General features: G+C 41.3%; 1 protein-coding gene across 2 annotated transcripts; it reads right to left on the bottom strand.

The window, feature by feature from the left end:
* Window positions 1-1,132: 1,132 nt before the first annotated feature.
* Window positions 1,133-27,949, bottom strand: pum1 (pumilio RNA-binding family member 1). Of its 2 annotated transcripts, none has more exons than XM_058618853.1 (23): window positions 27,823-27,949; window positions 23,649-23,821; window positions 21,069-21,191; window positions 20,139-20,207; window positions 19,193-19,295; window positions 17,371-17,564; window positions 16,845-17,017; window positions 15,203-15,470; window positions 15,020-15,113; window positions 14,023-14,121; window positions 13,057-13,199; window positions 12,720-12,858; window positions 12,371-12,505; window positions 11,615-11,914; window positions 10,948-11,190; window positions 7,996-8,266; window positions 6,672-6,801; window positions 6,414-6,548; window positions 5,289-5,426; window positions 4,450-4,575; window positions 4,116-4,237; window positions 3,760-3,952; window positions 1,133-2,869 (listed from the first exon to the last, which is right to left on the bottom strand). In XM_058618853.1, exons 2-23 carry the CDS (start codon window positions 23,808-23,810, stop codon window positions 2,738-2,740), a joined length of 3,492 nt encoding a protein of 1,163 aa, XP_058474836.1. In that variant the 5' UTR covers window positions 23,811-23,821; window positions 27,823-27,949; the 3' UTR covers window positions 1,133-2,737. The 2 variants fall into 2 exon arrangements, with proteins under 2 accessions (XP_058474836.1, XP_058474835.1); XM_058618852.1 differs by having other exon boundaries at window positions 19,193-19,298.
* Window positions 27,950-27,952: the final 3 nt, after the last annotated feature.

Here is a 27,952-nt window from a genome sequence, read left to right on the forward strand (position 1 = left end):
GCAAACATCACACCCAGCCTGACTGGTTTTCTTTAGAGCCACATCCTTGTTGAAGCCACTCGGGCACAGGATGCTCCGAACAAAAAGCTTGACAGGTACAAACAGGCCGACTCTGTCCTCCAGACTCCTTGAGAGATAAAACTAAAAGGACCCCCAGGAGGCGAGGTGTGTTTTTATAAGATACCAATTCAACTCTTCAGTGTAGTTTGATAATTTCTTCTCTCCCAAACGCCACACTCATTACTCAACTGAAAGAAGTCGTTATGTTTATCAGACTGTTGCGTAAAAGTACCGGCCTTTCATGCTCCCTCCGAAAAACACCTCATGTCATGACAGGAAGGTTTTCAGTATCACTCGCGTTATGTAGAAAACGAAACCAGGGTTAAGTAGCAGTGTTGTACAAATACTTTGTTACTGTACTAAAGTACACACTTCACATATCTGTACTTTATATTCCTAGCAACTTTGACTCCACTACATTGCCTCCATCTTTGTCACTTGTTACTACCAAATAAAACCATAAGAGTTGGTATTATGGTCTGTATTTAGAGAACTTTTCTAGTCTCAATGAGCTGTTTTACACTAGTTTGGCCATTCACATGCTGCAACAGGGGATCAAGTGTCTTGCTCAAGGACACATATAGACCAGCAGAGGCAGAAATTTAACCCACAACCTTCCCGTTGAAAGACAACTCTGAGCTACCATGGCTCAATCCAAACGTAAGTACATTTCATATGAGAAAATTACATTTGATAGTCAAGTACAGTCAATTTCATACACAACCAAAGTCATTTTCTGGTAAGATACTTGTACTTTTACTAAAGTATCCCTTTAAGGTACTTTATACAAGATTGTTGAGTCCAATCCAGTAGTCGAGGAACAGATTGGAAACAGTAATGGATGTAAATGGCTGACACTGTTGGCTATAATTAGTCAGAGCACTGGCAAGTTCAGGAGTCAGTCTTATGAATCAGTCACATTTATGGAGAACGTAAAGCATCAGAAGTGAGCGAGTCTCCCTCTGACTCATACAGTGTGCAGATGAACATCTGAAACACAACACAATGTCTCTGCTCTGAAAGTGTATCTCTCACACACGCGCGCGTGCAATAAAACACACTTGAGACAATCAAATTTTCAAAGTTTTTTTTGTTCAGTTTGGTTTCAAAATAAAGATCACACAATTGTTTAGAGACAATCTACAACAGGAGTTACAAAAAATAGTTGCCCAGGCAATAAGCATACACAGGTTCTGTTAACTATACACATATGGTTACAGGTGTGCTCGTAGTAAATATACACAAGGCTGCTCCAAATATACACCGCGCTGTGGCGGGCTGCCTTTCTCACCCAAAAGAACATGGACAGTATGATACAGCACTTACAGCACTAGAGAAATGCCAAAAAACACAAGAATATCCTCTGTACAATCCATGGGTTTACCCCTGAAAACTGTCATGGAGAACTGAGGGGTTTGGGGAGTTTAAATGAGTAAAAGTTACTTCTCCCACCCAGCCAGCATACCTACACAACATGACACATTTCATGGGGTAATGCATTCTTTATAAAAAAGAGATCTTAAAAAAAAACAAAACAAAAAAAAAACACAGGACAAAGAAAAACAAAAAACCTTCAACACAAATCTGAAAACACCAAGTCTAACAGAACATGTCCGATTGGGAGTCAGTGGGAGATTGACGTCTTAAGTTAAGCAGTGACAAGATAAAGATAAAACCAAGCGTGGCGAATCTTTGTACAAGTACTACGCTGTATAGAAAGGGCTTTTCAAAACCAAAATTTGATATTACAATTTACAATATACAACAACTCATATGTCACAACCAAGGAGGTGAGAATATACACTGAAATGCACAGGGTTTTTTTTCTAACATTTTTTCCAGGGTGAGCTTTTTTTTTTTCCTCTCTTTTTTTTTCCTTCTCATACCAAAAAGGGTGGTAAAGCACTTTTACATTACAAGGGTTTACAAATGTACAATTATACAGTCAGAAGTATGTGGTCACTACTAGGATACATTATAGATACAGATTCAACATCAAAAACCAGAAAAAACTACAAAGTTTTATATATATATTTATATATATATGCAAAGGTCTACACCAAGTATACACGTTATATTTATAGAAGCAAGACCAGAAAACGAATCTCCCATGCTAAATGATCTGTGTCTGCTGGTTAGCTGATGGCATGTGTGTGTATTCGTCTATGATTCTGTGAAGTCAGACAAATTAAATACTCGTTTCATCTCATAGTGGTAAATAGCTAGGATGGGAGGAGGAAGAGGGGGGCACTAGGATTGAGGAAGCAGCAGTAGCAAAAAGTCAAGTGATTTTTTTTTTTCTTCTTCAGTTTTTCAGAAATGACGAACAGAAAAAAAAATCAAAAAGAAAGAATGAAGGGGAGTGATGAATTGAGCACGTCTCCCCCTCTGTTTTTCCCCCACTCGCTGCCCGTCCTCCTTCTGTGGCGGGCTCAGGAGGAAGAGTAACAAAATCTAAGGCTGCATATAGCAATGGTCTTCTCCAAGAGGGCCATCGTGGAAACGGCTATGGTGGTGATTCACGTCCGCTCAGTGGGCACGACGCCATCTGACACGGACCAAGGACTGCATTAGGCAGATGAAGTGCAGAAGAGTGGGTGAGGGGCGAATCATATCAGGCGGTGGGCCTTACTTCAAGCCAAGGAAGGGGGGAGGAGGAGAGGGAGGGGGAACTGGTTTACATGATGCCGTTCGGCGGGCCACAGAGAGGACCCAGGTCGACGCCGTTCTTCATGTAGTACTTTTCCAGCTTGGCCAGGATGTGTTTTCCATAGGTGTACTTCCTCAGAGTGGAGATGTGGGGCCTGATCTGCACAGAAACAAGAACACACACACGTTTTGACATTTTCACAACACTGCTCAAACACACCGTGTTTGGATTTGCCCAACAGCAAACACCCATAATCAAAAATCCCATGAGCTTCAGTCGAATTCTAGGTCACTGCCTTGGAAACCACCGACACCAGTGACTTGATACGCAGGTAAATGTGAGCGGCACAAGTGGCACAAGTGGCACTTTTCACTGATGAAACATTAAATCGGTGTAATATTTTCTGATTATAGAACTATTTGATGCGCTCCTTATTGCCTGGTTTGGTGCAGTGTGCGCTGGCGCACGCACACATCATTTAGCGAGAAGGTCAACATCACTGATCGTCAGCGTTTGTACAGAATAAAACAAAAACATACACAGGCTTAGCTACAGCACTGCCTTTCACTACCAGCTCTACCTGCACAGCAGGGGTCTGCTCTTCATTTCCTCTAATAGTCAGTCAGGAATACATTACTGGCAGTGACCATTTTCTTTTTTATAGAGAGAAGAAAAAAAGCTCATCAGTAATAAGCAACTAGTGTATTAAGCAGCTCTATTATCTGGGCAAATACAAGGGTCAGGGGTTTAGGGACATCCCTAAATATAATAAGTAACCTCAAAATGAATCAAGAAATATTCTCTGAGCAGTTTAATTGTGGGTGAAATAGTTTTATTCACACTTTATAAAAAGAAAATAAGTGCATTACTGTAGTTGGTGCAGATTTAACAAGACAAAATATCACCTGCATATATACAAAGATAATTTAAAAATGTCTTATTTCATTGTCAGTCAAGTAACTGTTGTCTTCATAAGCTGTGTTTGTGGTTTATTACTGATATCAAAGGGCAGCGGCAATCAGTCAATCAATACATACACCTACTCGTACCTTGTGCATTACGATCTTGCGCTGGGTGGGCTCAGCGACGTCAATCATCTTCTGCACCACGTAGTTGGCGTACTGGTCCTTCATCATAGTGTATAAGGCACTGTGGGGGCCCTCGGTCAGGCTGCACACTTCATCTATCAGTACTGCACGTTCAGCCCGTGACGCGTGGGTCACGCACTTCTCCACCACATTACTTCACAAAGAGAAAGACGTTGTGCATTAACGTGAATTCAGATGAAATGGATGATAAATCAAAACTTACGTCTGGCTGTAGCCGAGAAGGAAAAAGAGATTTTTTTTTTCCAAAGGAGGAAATTAAAGACTGAAACTTGGTCTTTGTTTGTGTTGGGTTTTACCTAGCAAATTTGTGCTGGCTAAGTCCCAGTACGTTCCCTCTGATCTCAGCCACGATCTTGCTCTTATCCTCAGCTCGGCCGTGCTCCAAAACGTGCTGGATCACATAGTTGCCATACTGGTCCTAAATCAAACAAACCACACAGTCACACTCAAGTAAAACGTGAGGACGACAGCTGGTGCCGCTGACGTCAAACACAGCCGAGTTTGAAAATGCGGAGGCTCAGAGAAGGGCTTTATATAAACCAATCTGAGCTGTAATTAGTCTGGGGAAAAAAAACACACAAACTAGTCAAAGTGAAAAGACAGCAGTGAATGCTCGTTTGTGTGCGTTACCTGCACGAGCTGCTCCGTGTGTTGATGAAGCTCCTCTAGTATAGGCAGCGTCTGTTCAGGAAGGCAGTGTTCGAGAATGCGCTGGATGACTCTGCAGCCATAAGGGTGAGTGGAGAGGGCAAATACCTGAAAAACATGTTATTTAGACATAGTTAAGTCTTGGGGTATTTTATAACTGCAGGCAAAAAAAAGAAGAGGTACAAAACTTTTCCCTCAAATGACGCAGGGAGGCTTCTAGCACCAAACGATTATAGGCAGGCTTTCACTCACCCAGCCCTCCCCTGCGGGGAAGGTGAAAACTAATTCCAAGCCTGCTTTCAGATACACAATCAAATCTGAGCCACTGAGTGAAAAACATCTCGTTGCATAATATGGAAATGTGTGAGAAGAGAAAGGCACACAAGTGAGATTTACTGTCAAAACACCCCGACACATATCTTAAAAGTGAATCCGTTTTTTGTTTGCGTTGAACAAAAAGGTGCATGCCCGATCACACAAAATCTTCCTCTTAACAGTTTATGCTAATGTAACATTTAGCTGGTGGATAGGAGATGGCTGTAGCCACTGGGCTAAGGTCTCTGTTGCTGTGGCAACATTGCCGGTGCCTGGAGAGGACTGACGAGGTACTTTGGCGGTGACAATATGTTTGCTGCCTCCAGGCAGCGACAGTGTGTGTGTGTGTGTGTGTGTGTGTGTGTGCGTGTGTGTGTGCGTGTGTGTGTGCGTGTGTGTGTGTGCGTGTGTGTGTGTGTGTGTGGGGATGTCAGACAAGCAATGGCAGGCTTTCGGTGACTGAATGTGGAAATGTTGTATGTGTGGGCGCTCAGAGTGGGACCCACCTGTCCCTTGAAGGCGTCTATGATGAAGTGCAGCGCATGAGGCTGAACACACTCGATACACTTCTGCACCACGTGGTTACCATTCTGGTCCTTCACACACTTCAACACATGGCCATCCAGCTCGCGCACCATCTCGCTCTGCGAGGAGGAAGAAGGAGATGAGGAAGAGAGCAGAGTGTGAGGGAGGTGGAATCAGCAGGGGGACGTAATTGTGCGAGAGAAAAATCAAATATTGCCCGAAAGCATTTTCCAAAACGTTCCATTTTTCACTGCGGCTCATAGGCCAACAAATAACACTGAGCTTTCAACAGCTACACTGAAGCAATACACTGAGCTCCATTAAGGAGAAAGGGACACTTGTCAGTCTCACAAACGTACCTTTTCTAGAAAGCACTGCATTCAGAGCTGAATTATTGTGTGTTGCCATTCAGCTAGATTTATCTCGACACCTGCAGTTCACCATTTGCATATAAACTATGGTATCATTAGCCTCATTCATCGTCCATGATGGAGTGCCTGCGAGGAACCTGCTGCTACACACAGCAGCTGTAAAATAAACCCATAATGTAGACGAAAAATGCCATTTCAGCATGAGAGGCGCACCTCTTTATTGATAAGGTATTCTGCTGTGATCCTTGGGCAACACACATATTTCTGAGTGAATTATGGGCACATTAACATGTGATATTTAATCGGAACATCAAGGTGTTTTTCTTCGCTACTTGGGGCGTCACGATCTCGATTGTAAATCGAATACTGATTGAAACGAAGTCACGATCGTGACCCTCAAAAGCAAAGGATTTAACCATCCCTGTGAGTTTTGTCAACAGGAAAACCAGTGTTATAAGCATGTAGCAAAGCACAGGACTTCTCCACATGCATCATAAGGACATAGACATAACTCCATTACCACAGGCAACTCTTCCGTCCTCATTTGGAGCAAAACTGCCTCAAAATTCAGCTCACGCTCAAGTGATAACTCGCCCTATAGGTGTGTCCGTTACAAACAAACATCAAATTGAATTGAGGATTTGTGACTCAATGCATTTAGGGTAATTGTAAGGTGACTGTTCTGTCTCTTTTAATAACACACCTGCACCATCCAGTAACAACTAGTGTACTTACAATGACCTGCTGGTCTGAGGGGATGAACTCCAGAGCTTTCTGAATGACCCTGCAGCCGTACATCTGCAAGGCCAGAGACAGCACGTGACCTCGGATCCTCTCCGCCAGCGCCAGCTTCTGGTCCAGGCTGCCAAACTGAAACGCACAAATATAGCCATTTAAATCCCCTAATAATCCTTTCACACAAGTCACAAAGCCCATAAAACGAGATGTAGTCCCAGACAACGGCAGCGATGCTGGGCAACCACTGACACGCACCTCGAAAAACTTCTGGATGACATAATTCCCAAAGACGTCCACCATAAGCTGGTAAGCAGCCTGAAGTATTTCACTGAAGACAAGCTGACGCTCAGCTGAACTGGCTCGCTCCAATTTCAACTGAATAAACCTTAGAGAGACAGAGAGGATAAGCTTTGCATTAATGTCAGATATCATGATTATCAACTCCCACACACACTCATTTTGTTATTCTTCATTTTCTTTAGCTTTTGCATGGTCTATGAGAAAGTGCACCGACTGCCCTGCTTCGAATCAACACAGCGCCAGAGATATAAACATATCAGAGAGTGATAGAGTCACAGTTGTAATAAGACACAGAGAGAAATGTGCAGGTTTTTAACCGGAGGGAACAGTCAGGAAAAAAAGAAGATGGAAGTTCAGAGCAGAGAAAACACAGAGGAACTTGAAGGAACCAAGCAGTCTGTGAGGTGAAGTGATGAATGCCAGGCAGAGCGGAGATAAAAAGGACAGGGATGATGCTGAAGAAACCAAGTAACGGAAATGTCTGGAATTCGCAGCCTGGACACCATTACATATTAATAGATTGCTTCAGTGGGAAAGGCTCTGCTGGTTCAACCAGGACAGACTCAGAAACCAGGAGGCCAGAGTGGCCTCCAGGGCCCCCTGTTCCCATCCATCTGGTGAGTGATCAATTATAAAAATAAAAAAAAAAAAACAGACCAAACTGTTTTCAGACACTTCGAAAAGAGGCCTTAATGTGTTCATTGTGTTAATATAACCAATACCTATACCAATATAAAGTGAGCATGATTCAGAAACAGTACAGTTTCAGTATCAGACTACAGTGTCATTTTTGGACACAGTCACCGAATATTTAGCTGGTTCACGTTGTGTTGATCATAAAAGACACGTGCACTTTGAACTGTGCAGTCGTACAATCATTACGGACGTTGACACTGGGTAAAAAAACAAACATTTACAGGATTACTCATCAGGCTTCCAATGCATCATGATATGGCTTTCGAGCTTCCTCAAAATGAGCCGCAAGGGAGAAGACGGCCTCCTCTCTCTGTTGTGCAGGAGAACAACACAGGCTTATCTACAAGAGCGAGTGGATGCATTGATGCAATGGTTTGTCAGTTTGGGATTGAATGGGAATCGGTGTACTCTCCTCTGATTACAAGATGATTCATCGTCATGCGCGTACATGCAGAAGCTTCTAGTCCTCCGAGAGGCTCGTCATGGGGTTTAAATTTGGAATTGACTTGGCGGGAAGTGATTTTTGTTTGTCTAGTTTCTTCTTCATCCTGTGTAGGCGGGACTGATACGCGCTTGTCTGTACCTGCTGCCGTGCTGGTCCTGACTGAACTCCATGATGTGGCCAGCAATGTCTCTGAGCTGAAGGTTGGGGTAGCGGTTGTTTCTGAAGTCCTCGAGCAGGCGGCTGCGGCCTGAGGGCATCACGTCCGACATGCCGTAGCGTAGCCGTGACGACGGGAACAGTTGGCTGCTGGGTGAGAAGAGGGAGGAGCCTGAACTTGCAGCACTGCGGTACTTGGCCTCTGCCCCTGGAGCAGCAGAAATGAAGCGCCCACTGCCATTGGTCAGGCCTCCTGTGGAGTCAGAATACATGGGTCAAAATCTGCAAGATCAAAGTCACTGAAGTTGAAAATAAGGCTCAAGTGAAAAATAAGCATATAACCTGCTTCATCAAATACTGTGCAATCTCCTTCAGTGCCTCATTGTGTTTGTTTCTAAAAGCATATTTCATAGACTCTGAAATAAGCAGCCCATACTGTAGATCAAACAGACCCATTCATCATCCCTACATCACAACTGGCCAAAATGAATATGGATGTAATTGCCTATGTCACGTTGTTGGCGAGGTGATTAATCTTGCTTAGATGGAAACACTTGGCAACGCTTCTCGTGCTGTGTGGACTAAAGCGAGGTTAAACTGCATAAAACGGTTAAAACTTAAAAGGCACATACTGATAGTGTCCAAAAACATCCAGTGAAGTGTCAATCGAAAATACAGCACGTGAGCAAATTATTCTACACGGATATACTAGGAGTGATGCCTGTGAGGGCAGTTATCCCTCTAAAAAGTTTGAATAATTCCATATTTATTTAAAAATAATTTGTGTGTGTGTGTGTATATATATATATATATATATATATATATATATATATATATATATATATATATATATATATATATATATACACACACACACACATTTTTTTTTTTATGTAGGTTCATTATATAAGACGCACTAAAGAGTTATACATATTGTCAGTTGTGGGAATAACAGAGCTAACTTACAATCTAGCAACTAGTCATTTAAATGATATGGAATAAGGCTTCAAATATTAAATGTAGGATAAAAATGCATAACTTAAGCAGAGAGAGAGCTGAGAGAAGATTGTTTTATCTAACAAGTGACATGTTGCACAATGTCTTTGCTGATGCAAACCCCCCCTAAAACTTATGAGGCTCAATTTGACAGACAAAGACCCTCTATGCTTAGAATACCAATTTGACTTCTGACACTTTCACATGCATCTGATTCTATTTTTCACACCATCACAAGACTCCTTTGGTCACATTGTTTTCAAGACAATGGCTTGCCTATTGTCCTGTATGAATTATTACTTCTTTTTTTTTTACTTTAGCATAAAGTTGCAACATAAAATGTGAAACAAACTGTGGACTTTTTCCAAATGCACTGTAGAACAGCTGAACACTGGCTATAATCAGAGACACTTGAAGTGATGAGGATCAAATGCAGCCAAGTGTTTTCGCACACATGCTCCAGTGAAAGCAATACTTCTCAAAGGCCGTCTCTGAGCGGATGTACTTCCACACTCTTAGTGGCTATTTTCTGTACACTCATACTGACATAAGGGTGGCACCACACAGTGCAGTCTAAGTACTCAGATGGTGCACTCAAAATGGTCAGTTGAGAGTGAAATGTGCGACACTTCCCTCCCTCAGTGGTCACCATTAGGCGATAGAGTTGAAGCAGAGAAGCCATTAACTTACTTAAACACTTGTTATTTGCATATCACGTAAAATGTGACATGCAAATAACTGTAGTCCATAGCTTTTTAGGTGAAGTAGGTAAAGTAGCCAGTAGATATTTTGGTTGGTGACATTCTTAGTCAGCACACAAGAGCTGCATTTATTTGAGAGAACTTTGCCCTGGCAACTTTCACCCACCATGCCAGTGTGTATACAGAATATGAATCTAAAATATTCCTTTATTAAGGCATAACTAAATTTTCTTGAATCCTCAAACTTTCTGATTATTTACAATACTGCTCATGTTCAAAACCCAACAAACACTAAAATAAACTGTTAACTGTTAATAAATTAAAATGTCTTAGACTTAATGTATCAACATTTAAAACTGGGACAATAACTACTAACAGGTTAAAGTCAGGACACTAAAGCATTTTCTATTAATATCATGACATTTTTGTTTTGGCTCTGCAGAACAAAAACACAGCACTGGATGGCAGCACTGTCCACAACATGAAGCAAAGCTGTTGAAGTCAAATAAGTGACACCACAAACTTGTGTCAAAAGCCACAAAAAAGAAAACAATCTCACATTTTATAGAAGGTTTTGTTGCTGTGGCATGATATAAAATGTCACAGAACACTTCGATAGAAATTATATTTACAGCTGAGGACATAAGAGCTCAGTAACAACAAAAATCCTCAAACTCTTGAAAGCTTGGACAATTTAAGGTAGTAGTTTATTTACTGTTATTTCTACATCATTATACTTGATGCTTCCAACCATCAATCACGGAAAAGAACAAACTTAAGTCTCAGATGGTAATCAATTTCTCACATTTTTTTCCCATAAATCTGTCTGCTTTCATTTTTTTTATATGAAATATCCATTATTTGTGACAATAATGTATTACAGGCTAGACTGCCAACATCTACTTATGCTTATTAAAAAAAAGTAAATATGGACAAAATATGAGACTACACAAAATGAATGGTAATTCTTTTCTCTTCAATCTATCATGAATGTACATTTGACCATTTCACAACTGATGTTTCAGTTATACATCAATATCTAAAACATATAGATTAGTCATTTATAGTATAGCTAAAAACCAGCCATGCTAAACTTTAATCTACATTAACTGAAACATTCCAGTATGTAAACACACCTCTACTTTACTGTAGGGTTTGACAAAACTGCGCAACACTCCATAGAGCCACCTCAAAAAGCGTTTTAAGGTTATCAATCACTAAAAATCAAAGCACTTACCAAGATTGAGGTTGGATGAGGAGCTGTGATTGGACAGAGAGGGTGGGGGTGTGAGGGAATGGGAGGGTCCCTGGTTTGGCAGAGGCATGCCCACAGGGCCAGGGGATGGACTGAAGCCCAAGGTGCCATTGTAGAAGCCTCCATGACCAATTGGGGTGAGGCTGGAGGGCGTGCGCTTGTACAGCTCATTGTTGCCCGTCAGGGAGTCCCGTCTGGACCCACTGCCGCCACTTGAGTTGGCCACTAGAGGGAGTCAAACACAAAAAGTAAGAAGATGTATTCTGAGGAACTGTAAAATATTAATCCAGTAAATAAAACTCCCAAGTTATTCAGAATGCTGCAATCATATCACCTGTTTTGGCTTCTTTACAAGCTCTCGGCAACACAGAAGGTTAATTTTAAAGTTCTAGTCTGTGTTCACTAACGTACTCACTGAGAATACACCCGCCAGAACTCTGAGATCAAACTAAAGTTCCTTAACATCCCAAGAATGTATAGTGCATTTGCAATTTAAAATTTGTTTTCACAAGCTAATCTGATCAAATCTTTACTGCATTGCAATATTTTACTCTTGTCTTCTTTGTTTTTGTCTTGAGCACAATGAGTCTACACCTGTTGTACATTAAACGATTGTCTTAAACCACTTGCACAGAAGGTGTTTTTGTACCTGCAGTGCCGAAGCCTCCCAGTGTGGCCCCCAGTGTGGCACCGAGGGAGGAGGAGTTGGGCTGGCTGAAGCCCAAGGAGGCAGACCCGGGCCCAGGCTGGGCAGAGCCTTGTGAAAAAAGAGACGAGCTCTGGGAGGAGGAGCTGAGGGATGAGGATCCGTAGAAGGAACTTCCCCCTAGAGCACCACCAGGGCCACCCTGCTGCTGAGCCTGCTGGGACGTCATGGTACGGAATGGACCGTTGGCCCCACCGCCAAGACCACCATTGGCACCACCGGCCGACGCTGCTGCAGCTGCAACTGAGAGGCGAAAATGTTCAGAGAGAGGTCTGTCTATGCAACGTCCTGCTCTGTAGATCCATCCAATTGTCATTCACTTTGCTGTCAGTGTAAAACAATACATTTTCTAAGTTTGTTGGATCAGGTTATAATTGTGCTTTGTGCAGTCTGATTCAGAGGGTGAGTCGTCTTACTGGCTTACTCAGATAGATGTCATTTTATAACAGTGAATAATCAAACACTTTGACATGATTTAATGCTGATCACACTATCATTATGAAAAAAGCCTCGACTAGGTACACTCTCATGATGTCTTAATTGCACATTCTAGTTAGCTTGAACATGTTTTGTACGATCCGACTGTGCAATCCTTACGTTAAATGCATGACACTCATTATCTGGTTGCCAGCAGCAGAACATTAAAACCTTGGCAGTGTAGACTCTTCTGAACATGGCCTTTACATGAATTACTGTTACCTGCTTGTGCTGCAGAAGGAGATATGATGACAGAGGCAGGGGCCATGAGGCGGACAGGGCCACTCCTAGCTCCAGTGTTCACCACCAAGGCTCCTGTCTGATCATAGTAGGCAGCAGGAGCCAGGACTGGATAGCCTGAAAGAGACACAAAAAAAAAGAGGAATGTTAAAGAGGAGAGTCCAAGCAATGCTTCCTCTAGTTTAATATTGTACATATGGGAGTTGTGTGCTATTTTAGCACAATATCAGCACCAGGTTTATAGGCAACACTGTTACAACAGCAGATATAATTGGGTTTGTTGGGAGTTTTGCCAAAGTAATAAAACCAGTTTACAGAGCGCTATTCTCACCAGGGACTCCGGCTGCTAACCCCTGCCCGAAGGCAAGGGCTGAGTTGACTGCTGCTGCTGCGACAAGCTGGTCATTCTGCTGACCCTGCTGACCTTGGCTGGGGGTCAGGGGTCTCTGGTTGCCTCCAGCGCGCATAACCTTTACAAATGCACAGGGACAGAAGCTGTCAAAATATCCACAAATATGCAAAGCAGATGGGCTCTAGTGTACTTAGGAGACGTGACTATATTATGTATGGCTGTAGTAGATAATGCCCCAACACACAGCGCAGCATGTAATAAATCATCAGGATAAGAGAACACCCTTAAGCATCAGCATGTGTAAAAACCGACTGACCTGCTGTTGGTTCTGCTGGCCCTGGTTGGCCGCCTGCTGATTGGCCGAGTTGTTGGCTGCAGCAGCTTGCTGCTGGAAAAGGTTGGCAGGATAAACCCCCCAGGGGGTCACACCATAGTATTGGGGAGGCATCACCGCTGGACCTAAACACAAATATGCAAAAATGCTGGTGTGATGGGACGAGCAGGAAAAACACACTCAGTACATTTACATGATGTCAGAAAACAAATTGAGTTAGCTTGACTAAAAATCAGACTTCTACATGACTAAATTGAATTTTTCAATGGCAACTTAACTCCACATAATGCAAATGGGAGTCAAATTACTACTGCATGTATATGTTCAGTTGGACTCAAGCTAGACTAGGCACTACAGTTCAACACCCGGCTTCAACTTGGTGCCTGATGGATACGTCAGCGAGATACATAGCGTGACATTGTAGAGGTGTGACAACAACGAACGACAACATCCAGGAGTTCTTTTTTCCTGCCCGGTTTGTGGCTGTTTAACTCCACAATACGTCAAAGCTTTGTATGAGGACAGACCGGACATTTTCCTCGGCTTCCATGGGATATTTACACCGATCACAAGGGAGTGATGCCCCATCAGGCTGGTCTAGCCCCACCCTAACTGTACCACTGGTACCCCAATGAAAGGATGCCAAAGAATAAATGGTTGAGGCCAGTTATTTTGGTACTATTCCTAATGGAAACTAACAGCATACTGTGCCAAACTGAACCTTTCCACTTGTGGAAACAAGGCTCCTCCAGCTGACACACCCCCAGAGTCTCACAACAGAAAGTGTTGCTGAATTTTACATGATTTGAAACCAATTTTTTTTTAAACAATTAGGGACAGTACTCCAATTTAGTGGCATAGTATATGTACAGCTCAACTGTAGACAGAAACATTCGGACCGTTTTTTTAAACTCTTCATATTTCTATTAGAAAATGTTGACCCCTTACCAAGTGTTGCTGCTGCTGCTAGGCCGGCTGCATAGGGGTCAGTCCCAGGTGGTGCAGCACTGATGATGTAAGGATTGGGCACAAATGCTGGGGCCAGACCTGGCAACACAGAGGAATTGGGTTATTTAGGGCCAAGGTTTTTATATATATATATATATATATATATATATATATATATATATATATATATATATATATATATATATATATATATATATATATATATATATATATATATATATATATATATATATATATATATATATACACACACACACACACAATAACAAACTGTGGGAGTGAAACATGATAACTGCTTTAGTAAATTCATTTTACAATAAGTCCAGATTTCATCCCTTTAACCTTGGTGCAAATATCAACAGAGTCTCCAAACTTGTTTTGCATTATTGACATTCAAGTAAACTGCTGCAGTGGGGTTGTTTTGTGTTTAATAGCTTACATGCTCTTCCACCAAAACTAGAAATTGTAGCACCTGCAAATCACTGTTGAAGAGTAACCAATACTGTTCAGTAAACATCTAACATTCCTGAGTGTAACACATTATTAGGAACATACATGTCCCACTTTGGTGCGACATATCAGCTCAGGGTGCATTCACACCTAATAGTCCACTTCCTTGGTCTGCACTACAGGTTCATCTCCAGAGTTTACTTGCAAGACATTTGAGCGCAAACCCAAGTTTCATCCACTTCAGAGGTCTCAAACTAGTGTTCACACCTACCCAAATGAACCGTACCAAGGGGGTAAACATACCAGAAAGACCAGGGTTCAACCACACTAAACAAGGGGGGTACAACGCACCTTAAGTTAACTTGTATGTTTATTTCAATTGCTGAAGATAATATGGGGAATATGTAGTAATCCTTCACATTACCATTAGACTAATGAGTATGTTATTGATTTTATTAGTGAAAGTTGACAATTCACATACAGATGTCCTGCTTATTCGACAGCATCTCAAAACACAAAGGCTTACCAATGTGAGACTGCTGTGCTGCCGCCAAGGCATACTGCTGCTGCTGGGCTGCTGTTAACTGCTGCACCGCTAATGCATTGTTTCTCTGAAACAGCTGAATAAAAAAAAACAGTAAAATTATTTAATTGTCAGTGGAAATGATCGTTTCCCTCAGATCAACAGCGACGTTTACACTACTCTTACCTGCTGCTGCTGGTTAGCATAATCAAACAGACCCACAGTGGGTGCAGAGTCCATGGGCATCTGGGAGTTGTAGTCAAATTGAAGCGGCTCCATCACTGACTCCATGGGGTCCATGGTGACTCCACCCTGTTCAACACCAGGGAAGTCCTCAGGGGGTTTGGGACCTCCACCACCTCCCAAGGGTGTCAGGCCTTCAGGTCCTACACCACCAGGGCCCCCAAGCAGATCGCCCTCAGGGCCCGGGGGTGGCATACTGCCAGGGGGACGACTGTAAAATGACGAGAGAAGTTGTCATATTCACACATAAAGGGTGTGCAGGTTGGGCAAAGACAATATCTTTACTGGGGATGCACCGCTTCTTTTGGGGACGATTCTGATTTCCGGTCATTGATGGAGTTTGACCTGCCGATTTCATTTTTCAAACCACAGCATTACATTTATTTTCTATCTTTTCTTAAATATAAAATTTTAACATAGAAATACAACCAATTTTCAGTCATGTATTGTCTGTTAAAAGAAATGGTACAGGTTAACCGATACATTCTTCAAGATTAACTTATGGTGCACACACCTTAAAAGTGCAGTGTTATGCAATAACCATTCTTTTAAACTTAAAAAGCATTTTTGGAAAAGTAAACATCTGTATGACAACAGATGTAAGAATAAAACAATGAATAATAAAAAAAAATATATATATATATATATATATATATAGCCTGGCAGCATAGAGATATTTATATTAGGGCTGTAAAGTCCCAGTCGACTGGTCGATTAATCAGTCGATACGTTCTGGTTCGACTCAAGTTCTGATAAGTCGACTTTTTGCCGTGTTAATTTCATACAGTCTATGGTTAATTTGATTTCATCAGGAGGGATGTACCAAGTGCTAATGGGGGTGGGGGTGTTTTCAGAGCACCCCTGTTCCACAGGTAACAGCGTGTCTGCAGAGGACAACCCCCATGTTTTCAGTATTTTGGATTAGCCCAACCCACAGGAGACAGAAAGACTACAGAATGTCTGGTGGTTTAATTTAATGTTGAGCTACAGTCAGTCGTCCTCTAACACCCATGTCACAGACGTCAGTGTGGCAGCATTTTACAAAAATAGATGGCGATAAAAAAGTCTAATGCAAAGTTTGCCAGCAACAATTTGCATATCACAGCTCGACTACAAACATGGCAAATTATACAGTATAAAAACGGTAAGCTAACTTGTCTTTGTTATGTTGTTCCGTCCGTTTTGAGAACATGATCAAATCAGAAATGGCATAATTCAATGTTTTAGTCTAACAATCATTGATCCGTTTTATAACTGCAGGCGCACTCGCCCGCAACAACGGCAGTGATCTATTTGTGTCTCAGCCATGAAGCTGAGCTCCTGTGTCTCTGTGTGAGGACATGAGACAAATCATCTAAATATTCCTCAACAGTTGATACTGCGCTGATATCAATGTAGTATAGTATAGTAAGCGCAGGGAAACGAGGGAATGATCCTTGTTGATCTTCCGAGTTCAATGCATTGTCACTTCTGCCAACGGGCGCTTCTGACGCGTAGCCAATTCGGGTCACCGGTGGATCAATCGATGCATCTCTAATCTTTACCAATATTTTATTTTGTGTGTGTCCCTCTGTCAAAGACTTACCCAAACTCTTTGACATCCACATCAAGGCCATTCTGCACAGGCAGTCCGTTAGGGTTGATGACATCACTGATGACGTCTGCTTCATTTTCTGTCAATTCCTTGAGTTTCTCTGCCTCAAATGTCGCTTTTGGCTTCTCCCTCTTCTCTTCCTCCACCTCTCCATCCCTCTGCCCCTGTGTGAAGAGCAGGAGACAGAAAATATAACAGATACAGTAAAAAAAACAGATTTCAGACGTGCTCAACACCACAGTCATAGATGTTAGACACACAAAATGACAGCGTGTGGAGGAAACGGTTGACATGAGCATAAAGAGAAACAACACTTGACAACCTGACAACTACTGGCTGACAAGGGACAAACAGTGAGAAGAATCGCAGCTTAGGTGTACGGAGGATGTGAAGTCGAGATTGTTAACGTCATGCAGAGAAAAGTCAAATCCTGATTACAGGAATTTAAAATGTGTAATGCATGAATGACAATGCAGTGTGACATTAGAGAAGGATGAGAAACACTGCAGAGACTTACATATGGTCCTTTTCGAAGGCAGGAATCCAGCTTGTCAGCTGGTGAGGAGGAAAGGACGTACTCCACCATACTGACTCCCAGACCTCCACTCTCAGACCGCGGTGACATCACTGAGCCTACCCCTACTTCACCTCCGCCATGGAAACCCTGGCCTGGCCGACGAGACACCATGATTGGCTGAGATACCGAGTGATCTTCAATGAGAAAACCCGGAGAGTTAAATAACTGTTGGTCAAAGTATGTGGTCCACAAACATTTCAAGCATGAGAGTGATTTAACAGGGCATAATATATTTCCTTCTCTTAAATTTCACATTTCAACATACACTTCATGGACAAAGTATTTGGCCACACCTGTTAAATATTGAATTCAGGTGTTTCAGTCAGGCTTTGGGCTCAGTCCCTTATCTCCAATGAAGGACATTCTTAACACTTTAGCATAGCAAAACATTTTGGACAATGCTATGCTCCCAATTTTGGGAGTTTGTGGAAGGCCCTCTTCTATTCCAACACGATTGTGCCCCAGTGCACAAAAAAAGGATTATAAAGACATGGTTTGGTGTGGAAGAACTTGAGTGGCCCGTCGAGCCCTTTTGGGATGAACTGGAACAGATATGGTGGGTAGGGCTGAAGGATTTTGAATAAATATCTAATTGCGATTATTTTGACAAGAATTGCGATATGGTTCGCGATATCAGGGGGAATGCTAATCTTTCCATCATTATTCTCATTTTCATACAAAAAACATTTCAAAATCATTACTGTGTGATATTTGTGCAGATCTGTGAGAAACAAAGATGTTCTCTTCAGTCTGTAGAATATGATGTGTATAGATCAAGTAACAGTAATTCATCTAAAATTATATTTTGACACATTTTGGCTTAATCATATATTGCGCCTCCTGCGATTTGATAATTGCAGTAGGCCATATTGCGATTTGGATTAATTGTTCAGCCCTAATTGTGAGCCAGTCCTGACCTAATAAATGTTCTACAGAATGAATGGGCAAATATTCCCATAGACACCCTCTAAAATCTAGAGGAACATCTTCCAAGAAGTGTGGAAGCTCTTATAGTGGCAATAGGACCAACTCCATATTATAAGTACTTAATATGTATTTAGATGTTATTACAGGAGCTAAATTCAATCTTTAATTATCAGGCCCTTATCATAAATTATCAATATTGACTGACTTTTTTTTCCCCTGGTAACCTTATTGGCCATGTCACCTAGCCCTGATATAATGTATAGCTGTGTAGTTGCATTGGTGAGGATTATACAAGCATCTTAACAGAAGTGGACACTGTCTCTTTCCCTGTCCCTGGATTCATGGATCTCCTGAGAAAACTTAATTTGAATCAGAATAATTCCATGGGATCCTTTGAAATATGCATCAGCAGTGTAGCCAAATGCTGATTACAGTTTTAATGAAATTTTGTCTTTCTTCTATGATTTACCAAGCAAAATCCAACAAGTCTGGAGGTTCACAGTCATCCATCTTTACCAGTCTGGATATAGTTAGATATGCTGGACCATAAAGTCACGCTGACTTTATCTAAAACCTCTGAAGATAAAGTCAATGAAATAGCCATCTAATGTTAAAAAAAAAAAATAACAATACCAGAAGCATTTCATTCTACAAACAAGCTCCATCCGACTCGACCGAAATGAAGTGATTACAGAGAACATCAGGGTGATTTTATTTTACTCTCACTGGAATCCAAATATATTCATTTTCAAACAAGATGGTCCTACTAATAATAAAAGTCAAGAATGAAGTCAAATGTCACCGAATCACTTACAAAAATAAAATTTGCGCATACCTGAGGCCCCCCATGCACTGTCCCTCCACTGGTCCAGGAAGATTCCCTTTGGTCCGTCTTTTCCAGAGTCATCCGTCTCCCAGAACTTTTTACCAGTTAGCAGCTGCTGCAGAGACATAGGGCAAGAGAGTAAAAATGGGGACAAGAGGAAAAACAGTCACAAGGATTAAGTGAGCACATGGCAGGAAAAATTATGTATACATAACTTGTTTGATTCCATAACTGAACATATGAGTGGACACTTCTCAAATCTTAAACATCTATTGTTTGCAGGAAATTAAAATCTGAAAATAAATCTGAATTGATATGCTGCTTCTAAAAACAAAAATACACAATGACAATTTTCGTAATCAAATGCATTGCAGAGCATATCTGCACTATAAGAACCACCATCTACACAGATGAGCTTAAAATACAAACACAAGACGTGTATGACCTGATCAACATCAGGACTGTGTTCAACAATCCATAAATTATTGAAGGCATTGGTCCAACATTAACAGAGTTACTGAGTGCAGATTGCCTTTATTACATTCCAACAGCCAGTCCAACCAGTTTGCATTAAAAAGCACCTCGTCTACATTTTACAGAGCTTTCTATTCCAGAAAAACAATGTCAGCAAGTTTACGCTACACAGTTCACCAAGCAACTGAGCCACTCATTTAATCCCTGTTATTTTAATTTTACTCCGTCAGTTAAGGCGGACCCAAATGCTTGAGACACTTTACCCGTTCCCATGGTTACCAACATACTAATCAGTGTTTGAACCCTTTGCTTTTATATATTTTCTTCAGCCAGGTGTCTAAGTAAGAGGCAGAGTTTTCTGTGGAATGTTAACAAACGCCATACAATGCAGTTGTTTTGAATAAACTTGAACACGTTTTATGTTTTTACAGTTAGTCACTTTAACTTCAACTCACTACAAACATTAACCCTAATGTCTCACCTCTCCCATCACACGTCCTTCTAAAGCCAGAGCCTGAAAGTCGTGGTTCAACTCATCCATGGAACGAACCTTGAGACAGAAAGATGAGTGAGACATGAGGAAATGGGACACCATGTGACTCACTCTCAACCACTGTGCAAACAGAGAGTACTCTTTAATTACCCGTGTTAATTGGTAATTACCTTCAATGATGATTAGTGCAAAACATTTAAGCAAGTTATTTTTATATTGAATAGCTGCTAATTAAGTATTTTTACACTTAAAAACCTGTTTCATGTGTAGGACCACATATTCAGCAGGTAGATAATGGTGTCAATATGTTTAAGGTATGTTTATATGTTTACATAAAAATGAAATGTATTTCAAGCAATAGTCTTCCTTTATCTTCTCTCACAGCTGGACGTATCATACTGTTAATATTCATCTCAAGCTTGAGAAAAATAAAATTAGGCAACCTTTCACAACTCATTTTAATCTCCTGCACTGATTTGTTTTATTTTATTTATTTTTATCCTTCGTCTTACCCTGCAGCCTTGATCTGTAATAGTGTTTTGTGATCTCCATTTGGTCACATTTTACCATTTAACAGATCTCTAGAGATTTGTGTGTGGGTTGGGTATCTTTATACTGTGCAAGGGGGTCAGTATTATAAAAGTGTTACCTGTGTTCTGCCTCTATGCAGCCGTTTCTAATTACTTTATTGTTAATTTTACTTGCAGTGGTTATTTTAATCTTTTATTGTACAAGTTTATTGCAAGCCACAAAACATAAAGCATGTAATTGCAGTGATGTATATTGTAAATGTACCCCTATTTGCAATAAAAAGATTTATTAAACCAAAAAGAAAGGGAGATGCGAAATACGACATGGAACAATAACTGTTAAGTGCTGCAACAGTGTCCGTATTATGCAACAGCAGCATATACATACCTGGCTGTCATGGATGTTGTCTCCAGTGGGCCAGCGATGTTTTCCCGGCTGTTCACCGTGCTGCCGCTGGAAGAAATAGTCTACCATGGCATCATCTTGGGAACGTCCAGCACCCGCCACACCCTTGGAGACAAACACACACATGCACATTATCCTGAAATTACTGGCAACAGTGACAAGCAGACTGTATCTGAGCAACAACTAGGGACATGAAGGTATACTGTATTTACATACAAGATATACATACATATAAACTGGAGGATGTTAACATTTAAAACTGTGTTTAAAATCAAATAACTTGGTGTTTTCAGAATGACAACTCCCACTGTACTCTAGCCTGTTCTTCCATATCTAGAGTGTTTCATCTGCTCAAAATAATCACAGGTTTCTGTAAAGGCACAGAAAACAATCAAACTTCACATTTTTCAACCTTACAGCAACATGTTACAAACTGTATCCAAATCTATCACTTGCACTTTCATAATCAACAGCACTGCAGATTGAGATATTCACAACCACATCCTCTCTTGTCCAGACAGGAGGCAGCAATTCTTTTCAATGGAAAAGCTTGTGCCGACTTCCTGTCTCACCCATTTTGATGGCAAAAACAAAATAACCCTCAAGACGCCATCATCAAAGAACTTAGTCATTTGCTGTACACGCAAGAGATCGCTTACCAAGCTGTCATTCTATCAGACTAAATTATTATGTATCAGATACTGTTTTCTTTCTGAGGTTAGTCAAGAAAAATGCTAACCTTGTTATCAAGCAATTACATTTCACTGATTAAGCTACTGTGGTTCATTCAATCCCAAGAGTACAGATACTCTTCTATGCAACTACTGCAACATCTTGAGACGAAAGTGTTCAGGAATTCAGTATTACTCATTTTACAGCAGCATGGAGTATGCCTACCGAACAATTCTTATGTTTCCAGGCCCAGCCAAGTCTATGCTGTCCAGTTGGACCACTGCCCTTGCGCCAGTATAGAAAAACTAGTGGGGAATTGATTTATTGAATGACACAGGTCTACCCCTGCTTGCTAAAGGGCGAAACCCCCACATTCAGCTCATTAGGATTCGGTGGTTTCCTGTTTAGCATGCAGCTAGTCGTTAGCATGTCAAGCATGGGTACCTACCACCTATTTAGTTAAAAATATTCAGTTCTTTAAGCTGATTTCTGTCTCCTCGTCAGTCCAAAAAAATGTACCAGTCTGAATTTCATCATGCTTTTGTCAAAGTTGTCTTATTCTTCAGTGTACCAGCATAACACAACCTCCTGACAATGCCAGACAACAATTGGAAACAATCATGGAAACAATCACCTCAAAAAGCAGACCATTAGAGGCAGCAGTCAATATTCTCTGACAAAGCAGCCTCTCGCATCTGCAGCATTTTTTTAAACTGCGAATGCAAATTCATTATTTGTTATATTTAAAACAGCTGCTTTGAACAATGTCAATAGATTCCATGTGACAAAAACAGCATGACAGGACATTTAACAGTCAGTACATTTCTATGCACAGTTTAGATGTCGCTATACTATGCCATTGTATTGGAATACTGTCCTTTTCCCAATATACAAGCACTTAGGGCTGGGAGATATGGCTGAAAAGCATATCACAATATAACTAGTTCATATTGATCGATAGTTATTGATTACTTCCTTGGCTTTGTGATAAGCCACTGCCTCAGTTATGTCTTTGTAATGTTTCCATTTTTTTTTTTTTAAATCATACGGCACTGTTGCGGATGATTGTGGTCGGACTTAAAGTAATCTGCCCTACTGGCGAGATAGAGCGTCCTTTTTTTTTTAAATGAACAATCTCTTGGCTTTCAGCGCTCATTCTCACCTCTTCACTCGGCACTCATGTGCTGTTGTAATTGAGACACAAGGAAGAGAATGGCACAACCAACATGACTGTTCAGTGATTGGCTGTTTGACTGCCAATCACATCGCTGACTTGCAAGCGTGGTTGCTACTGGGTTACGAGGTAGGGACTGTGTTTTTTCACACAACCGAACCTGCTTCATCTATTTTTCTAGCACTTTCTGTTTGTTTGTTTTAACGAAGTTAAATCTATCCAATGTTTTTTCTATTGATATCGTGGAAGAGTCTATCACGATATATATGGTTATTGTATTATCACCCAGCCCTACAAGCACTAGTGGGAAATCGATCTAATGAATGAAGTGTGTTCTCTATGTGGCTACCTACCACTTACAAATTTTAAAATATTAAATTCTTTGAGCTCTGTCTGGCCATGTTTTTTTCGCGAATGTCTTCTACTTCCGTCAACCCACTTCAACAATTTAAGAATCAAAGCGGGGGGTTGGGAACTGTGGAACATGCACACCTAGTACCTAGGCCCACTTGTGGGTATACAACAGGTATTTTAACTCCCAATCACAGTACAACTTTGAGTGATTCAACATATATGTCATATAAGTCCCAAACACAGTAATTAATTTGCTCGAGCATCATGTAAATGTACCGAGTGACATCTTTCTTCAAGATGATCACACCTTTCCAAGAATGAATGAACGAACTCTATGAAGGTGTAAATGTCGTGACTGTTACCTGCTGGCTGGGGGGTGTGGCCTGAGGGGTCTGCCCCGTTGGAGGGGCATGTCCTCCGCTGCTCAGCACCACGGGCATGCTGGGAGATGTAGTTCTATGGTGGGGGCTGAAGGAATCCTGCCAGAGCACTGCTTTCCTCTTCAACACACACACACTGCTCATTCCACCACAGCCTGTCCAAAGAGAAATACATTGAGTGAAGGTTAAAGATAACTATTTTGGTTTAAAAATTACTTTTGGATAATAAAAGCCCAACCTTTTAGATGGAAACCATTCACAAATCTGAGGCAAACCATTCGACAGCAATTATGCATTGCGTCTCAAAGTGTGTTTGTACAGCGCATAAAAATGAAATCAATGAATATTAAATCGTGTTTATTGATCCCAATATATACTGTTATGGAATTATTGCCCAGCCCTAACCAACAATTGAAATGATAGCTCTAATTATTTTCGGAAAAAAATTGTGGTGAACTTTTTTAAATATGGCCAATATCTGTCAATTATGAATGTGATAGTAACTCCCAGCAGGATTAATTAGAGAGTTAGCTAAAACACAAATATTGAAGCTTGTGCCAGTTTTCATGGTTAAGTACACTCAGCTGCCTATTTGGTACACCTCGTTAAAATGCCATCTAAAATACCACTACAATAAATCTTACCTTCACAGACAAACTAAACCTTCTGACTGTTTCTAATACTATTCAATTTGTATTTATTCTGCAAGAATAAATAAATTTAAAAATACACTTGAGCAAAACTACATCTGTAAAATAGCCCTAACAAATGACATGTTTTTCATTTTGAAGTCATAAAGGTGGGATTACATGAAGTTAGGATTTAATCAAACCCTTAATTTTCACCAGGTGTAGCAAATGAAACCTATCCCAAGTGTATCTGACACAGTGTATAATTTATAGTGAACAGCATTCTTGTAAAGCTGGCTGTACCTAAATACATCACAAAAACAATCTGATGTGTTAACTGGTTTAATATGTAGTTTGACTATAGACCAGAATATACCTATGCGAGAGGGAACTAATCATAATGAATTAAAATGGAAACAAAAAACTATTAACTCTAAAAACCCCAAACATGACATATGTATAGGCTGCTGCCAAAAAAGGGACACTGCTTGCATAATCACATTGAAGGTCCAACATTCTCCCCTTGTCTAACACTTTATTCTTCCACATCAGGTTGGCTAGTGCCAATCCCAGCTGAAATTGGGCAAAAGGCAGGGAACACCCTGGACAGGTCGCCAATCTATCGCATGGGGCAGAGTGTTCAAAAACCTCTGCGTGTTTTTGGACTGCGGAAGGAAAACTGAGAGCCCAGGGAAAACCCACACAGACACAAGAACGTGCAAACTCAAAGAGAAAGGAACCAGGACGCAAACCGGCAATCTTCTTGCTGCGGGGCAACAGTGCCAGCCACACGATTGTGCACCTGTGTGGCGCTGAAGATCTAAACTATGTGACATAACCTGCTAATCTTAAGACCATCTAGCCATCATCTACCGCTGTATCCTCCACATGTGGGTCGCAAGGCCACTGGTGCCAATCCCAGCTGACATACATAAATAAATAAATAAATAAATAAATATATATATAAATAAATAAAAGACTGTGGAAGGAAACCAGACATGCACACAGGGAGAACATGCAAACTGCTGCAAGGCAACTGCGCTAACCACTAACTAGACCTGAGATCAACAGCTACAGATAAGGACGAGAAAACCACTATAACATGAACAAAGGCTGCAGGTTTAGCCAGAAAAGACAAAAAGGGCAATTTGAAACAAGCACCCCGAAGCAGACACTAATTTCAATGTTAGAGGTTTACTGCCATATTATGTAAGAGGAAAAAAATGCAAAGGTACTTTAAAGTAAGACATTAAACCAATCGATGGAAACAGACAATTCTGGTCAGTGTTTTGTGTTTAAAACCACTTCCAGTCTTTAAAAATGTAATGCAATGTATTGCAAGATGCAAAATAAAGAAAAGTTAAGTAATTTTTGCTGTAACAAATTTCATATAACTGGTATCCAAAAAAAGTACTGTTCAGGAATCAGTACATCAGTCCCCATATCGATATATCAAGCATTTTTAATCAATACCCAGTCTGAGACATGGCTGTATCACTGCCCCAGGTCATATTCAGTTCACACTAGTGCATTCTCATTTGCCAGTTTATTTAGTATACTTGGCTGAAACAAGTGTGGCATTATGCAACAATACTGTAATAAACGTCACCATCTTGTTAAAGAATGCTGTTTATTCAATTTATGGCTGCTGTGGTCTGTGGTGCAGCTGCTGAGATGTACTGAAGCATGCTGTGATTTCTAAATGCAAATACATCTTTACAGTGATGTAATAACACTACAATCCTAAACCTCCACATTGATTTTACACCTGAAGCAAAAATCGCCAGTTACATTTAACTGAATAACTTCATGAAATGCATGCTTATTTTATTGACCAAACTGGTCCTTGTAGAGAAAGATATGGGCAGCTGTGTCACATAACCAAGCTTTGCTGTATATATTTGGAAAAACATGTGGTAAAAGTGAATATCACAATGAAAATGTGACTTGCAATATAAATAAATACTTAAGTATGTAGTGTTAATGTAATGTCTTCTTGGTTTGGGTTGCTGCCAACATGGACCCCAGTCAGTGAGTAACCTATGCAGATGCTGACATTTTTTTTAAATACATAATTTCCATTCCAACAAGCACTTTTTGTCTTTATGGCAAGATATTTTAAACATGAGGAGCAAAGTACATTTACTACATTGCCCGTATATCTTTTGAGATAAGTATATTGCACCAATGTGATACATTTACAACAATTTGTGCAACCCTAGTATATACATATATCTCATTCCTGATAAACCCAAGACACGTGCAATGTGTATGAACCAAACTGTTTGACTATGATTGGTCACCAGTGGACACACTGGTTTTCAGAAGTCATGTGAATATAATTTGTATTTTACAGCCTCCTCTACTTATCCAACACATTCTAATCTCCGTTAAAATGACCAGCTTCACATTCGTGTCCCCATAGATCATGTGGACACTGGGCCATAGAGTAATTACTGGGCCATAGAGCAGTCTACCTGACTTTGAATGTTCAAACACATGCAGCTTTGCCTCATGTGCAACACACCCCCTTCATAAAAACTAACCACGAGCTGACCGGCTCCACTGTTCCGACAGATAAACACAAACCATTTTACAGCTGATCATTCACACATGTCTGATTTCGTCCTCCACTCTTAATTTAGCAGGATGTTTTTTCTGGATATTTATTCATTCGCCACGGCGCGGAATCAGGTACAAAAACACCCGGAAATCCACGGACGTGTGGCCATTCCCCAGAGCGAAGCGCACACGCTTGTTATGCTACAAGTTTAAGTCAGCACCCGGAAACGGACACCCTGCTCCATGATCTAAGCGAGTTAATCATTATTCAATACCGGTGATCAATCCACCGCATACCAGGCACAAACAGGGGTGTGACAACGCGAGCAGGCAACCTGCAGAGCTAGCGGGAGACAGCGTTAGGTGTCTCAGCATATATACACACACACACACACACAACCACATATTTCAACCCCGGCAGACATGACACTTCGACACGAAACTAAACGTGCGGATGCTCCGTGAGAAGGGTCGTGACAATTACGCGGCGGTTTTACATTTTCATGCATGAACATCCACTTACGCCAGGACTGTAGGGTCTGTTACAGGGGTTCACTGCCCGTGTCTACCAACAATAACACGGCCTCCCGACACAAGCGGAGCCCGGGCGAACCTGTAGCCAAACATGGGCTACACATAGTGATTTTGACGGCGGCAGCAGGTCCAAAACATTACCGTAGTGATAAAATTATTCACCCGAAGGTCTGTGGGCGCCTGCCGACTCTGCATTGCCACCCTTCCCTGTGACGCGAATGCTAACAAAGGCCCGAGAGCTGTCTGTCTGGAGCGGAAGACCGACACAACGGGAGGAAGGAGGCAGGCAGCAGAAAGGGAGGCAGTCGCTTCAGCCTTACAAAATACCCCAATTTCACCCATCGCAGAGCCCCGAGAGCAGCAATACCGGCACCGATAAACGCACAAACAACACACCGTACTAACGGGGCTGCCAAATAAACCCTACTCACCGGCGGAGAGGGTGGATGGTCGCGGATTTTGGCCCCAGTTTCTCTCTGACACCCCAGGATTTCACTCCGACAACATGGCGGCTCGACGGAGGAGCAGGAGGCGAGAGCGCTGCATGACGGGAAGAGATGA

Source organism: Solea solea, chromosome 20 (genome assembly GCF_958295425.1).
Source record: "Solea solea chromosome 20, fSolSol10.1, whole genome shotgun sequence".
In the NCBI taxonomy this organism is placed as follows: domain Eukaryota; kingdom Metazoa; phylum Chordata; class Actinopteri; order Pleuronectiformes; family Soleidae; genus Solea; species Solea solea.

Bases quoted from the DNA above. Each gene is read 5' to 3' on its own strand.
- pum1 (XM_058618852.1), bottom strand. From the start codon at position 23,810: ATGAGCAGTGTGTGTGTGTTGAAGAGGAAAGCAGTGCTCTGGCAGGAT. The intron at 14,122-15,019 runs GTAAGCCTTTGT...CTGTGTTGCCAG, and splicing joins AGCACAGCAGTCTCACATTG to GTCTGGCCCCAGCATTTGTG. The intron at 8,267-10,947 runs GTAAGTGCTTTG...CTGACTCCACAG, and splicing joins CTCATCCAACCTCAATCTTG to GAGGCCTGACCAATGGCAGT.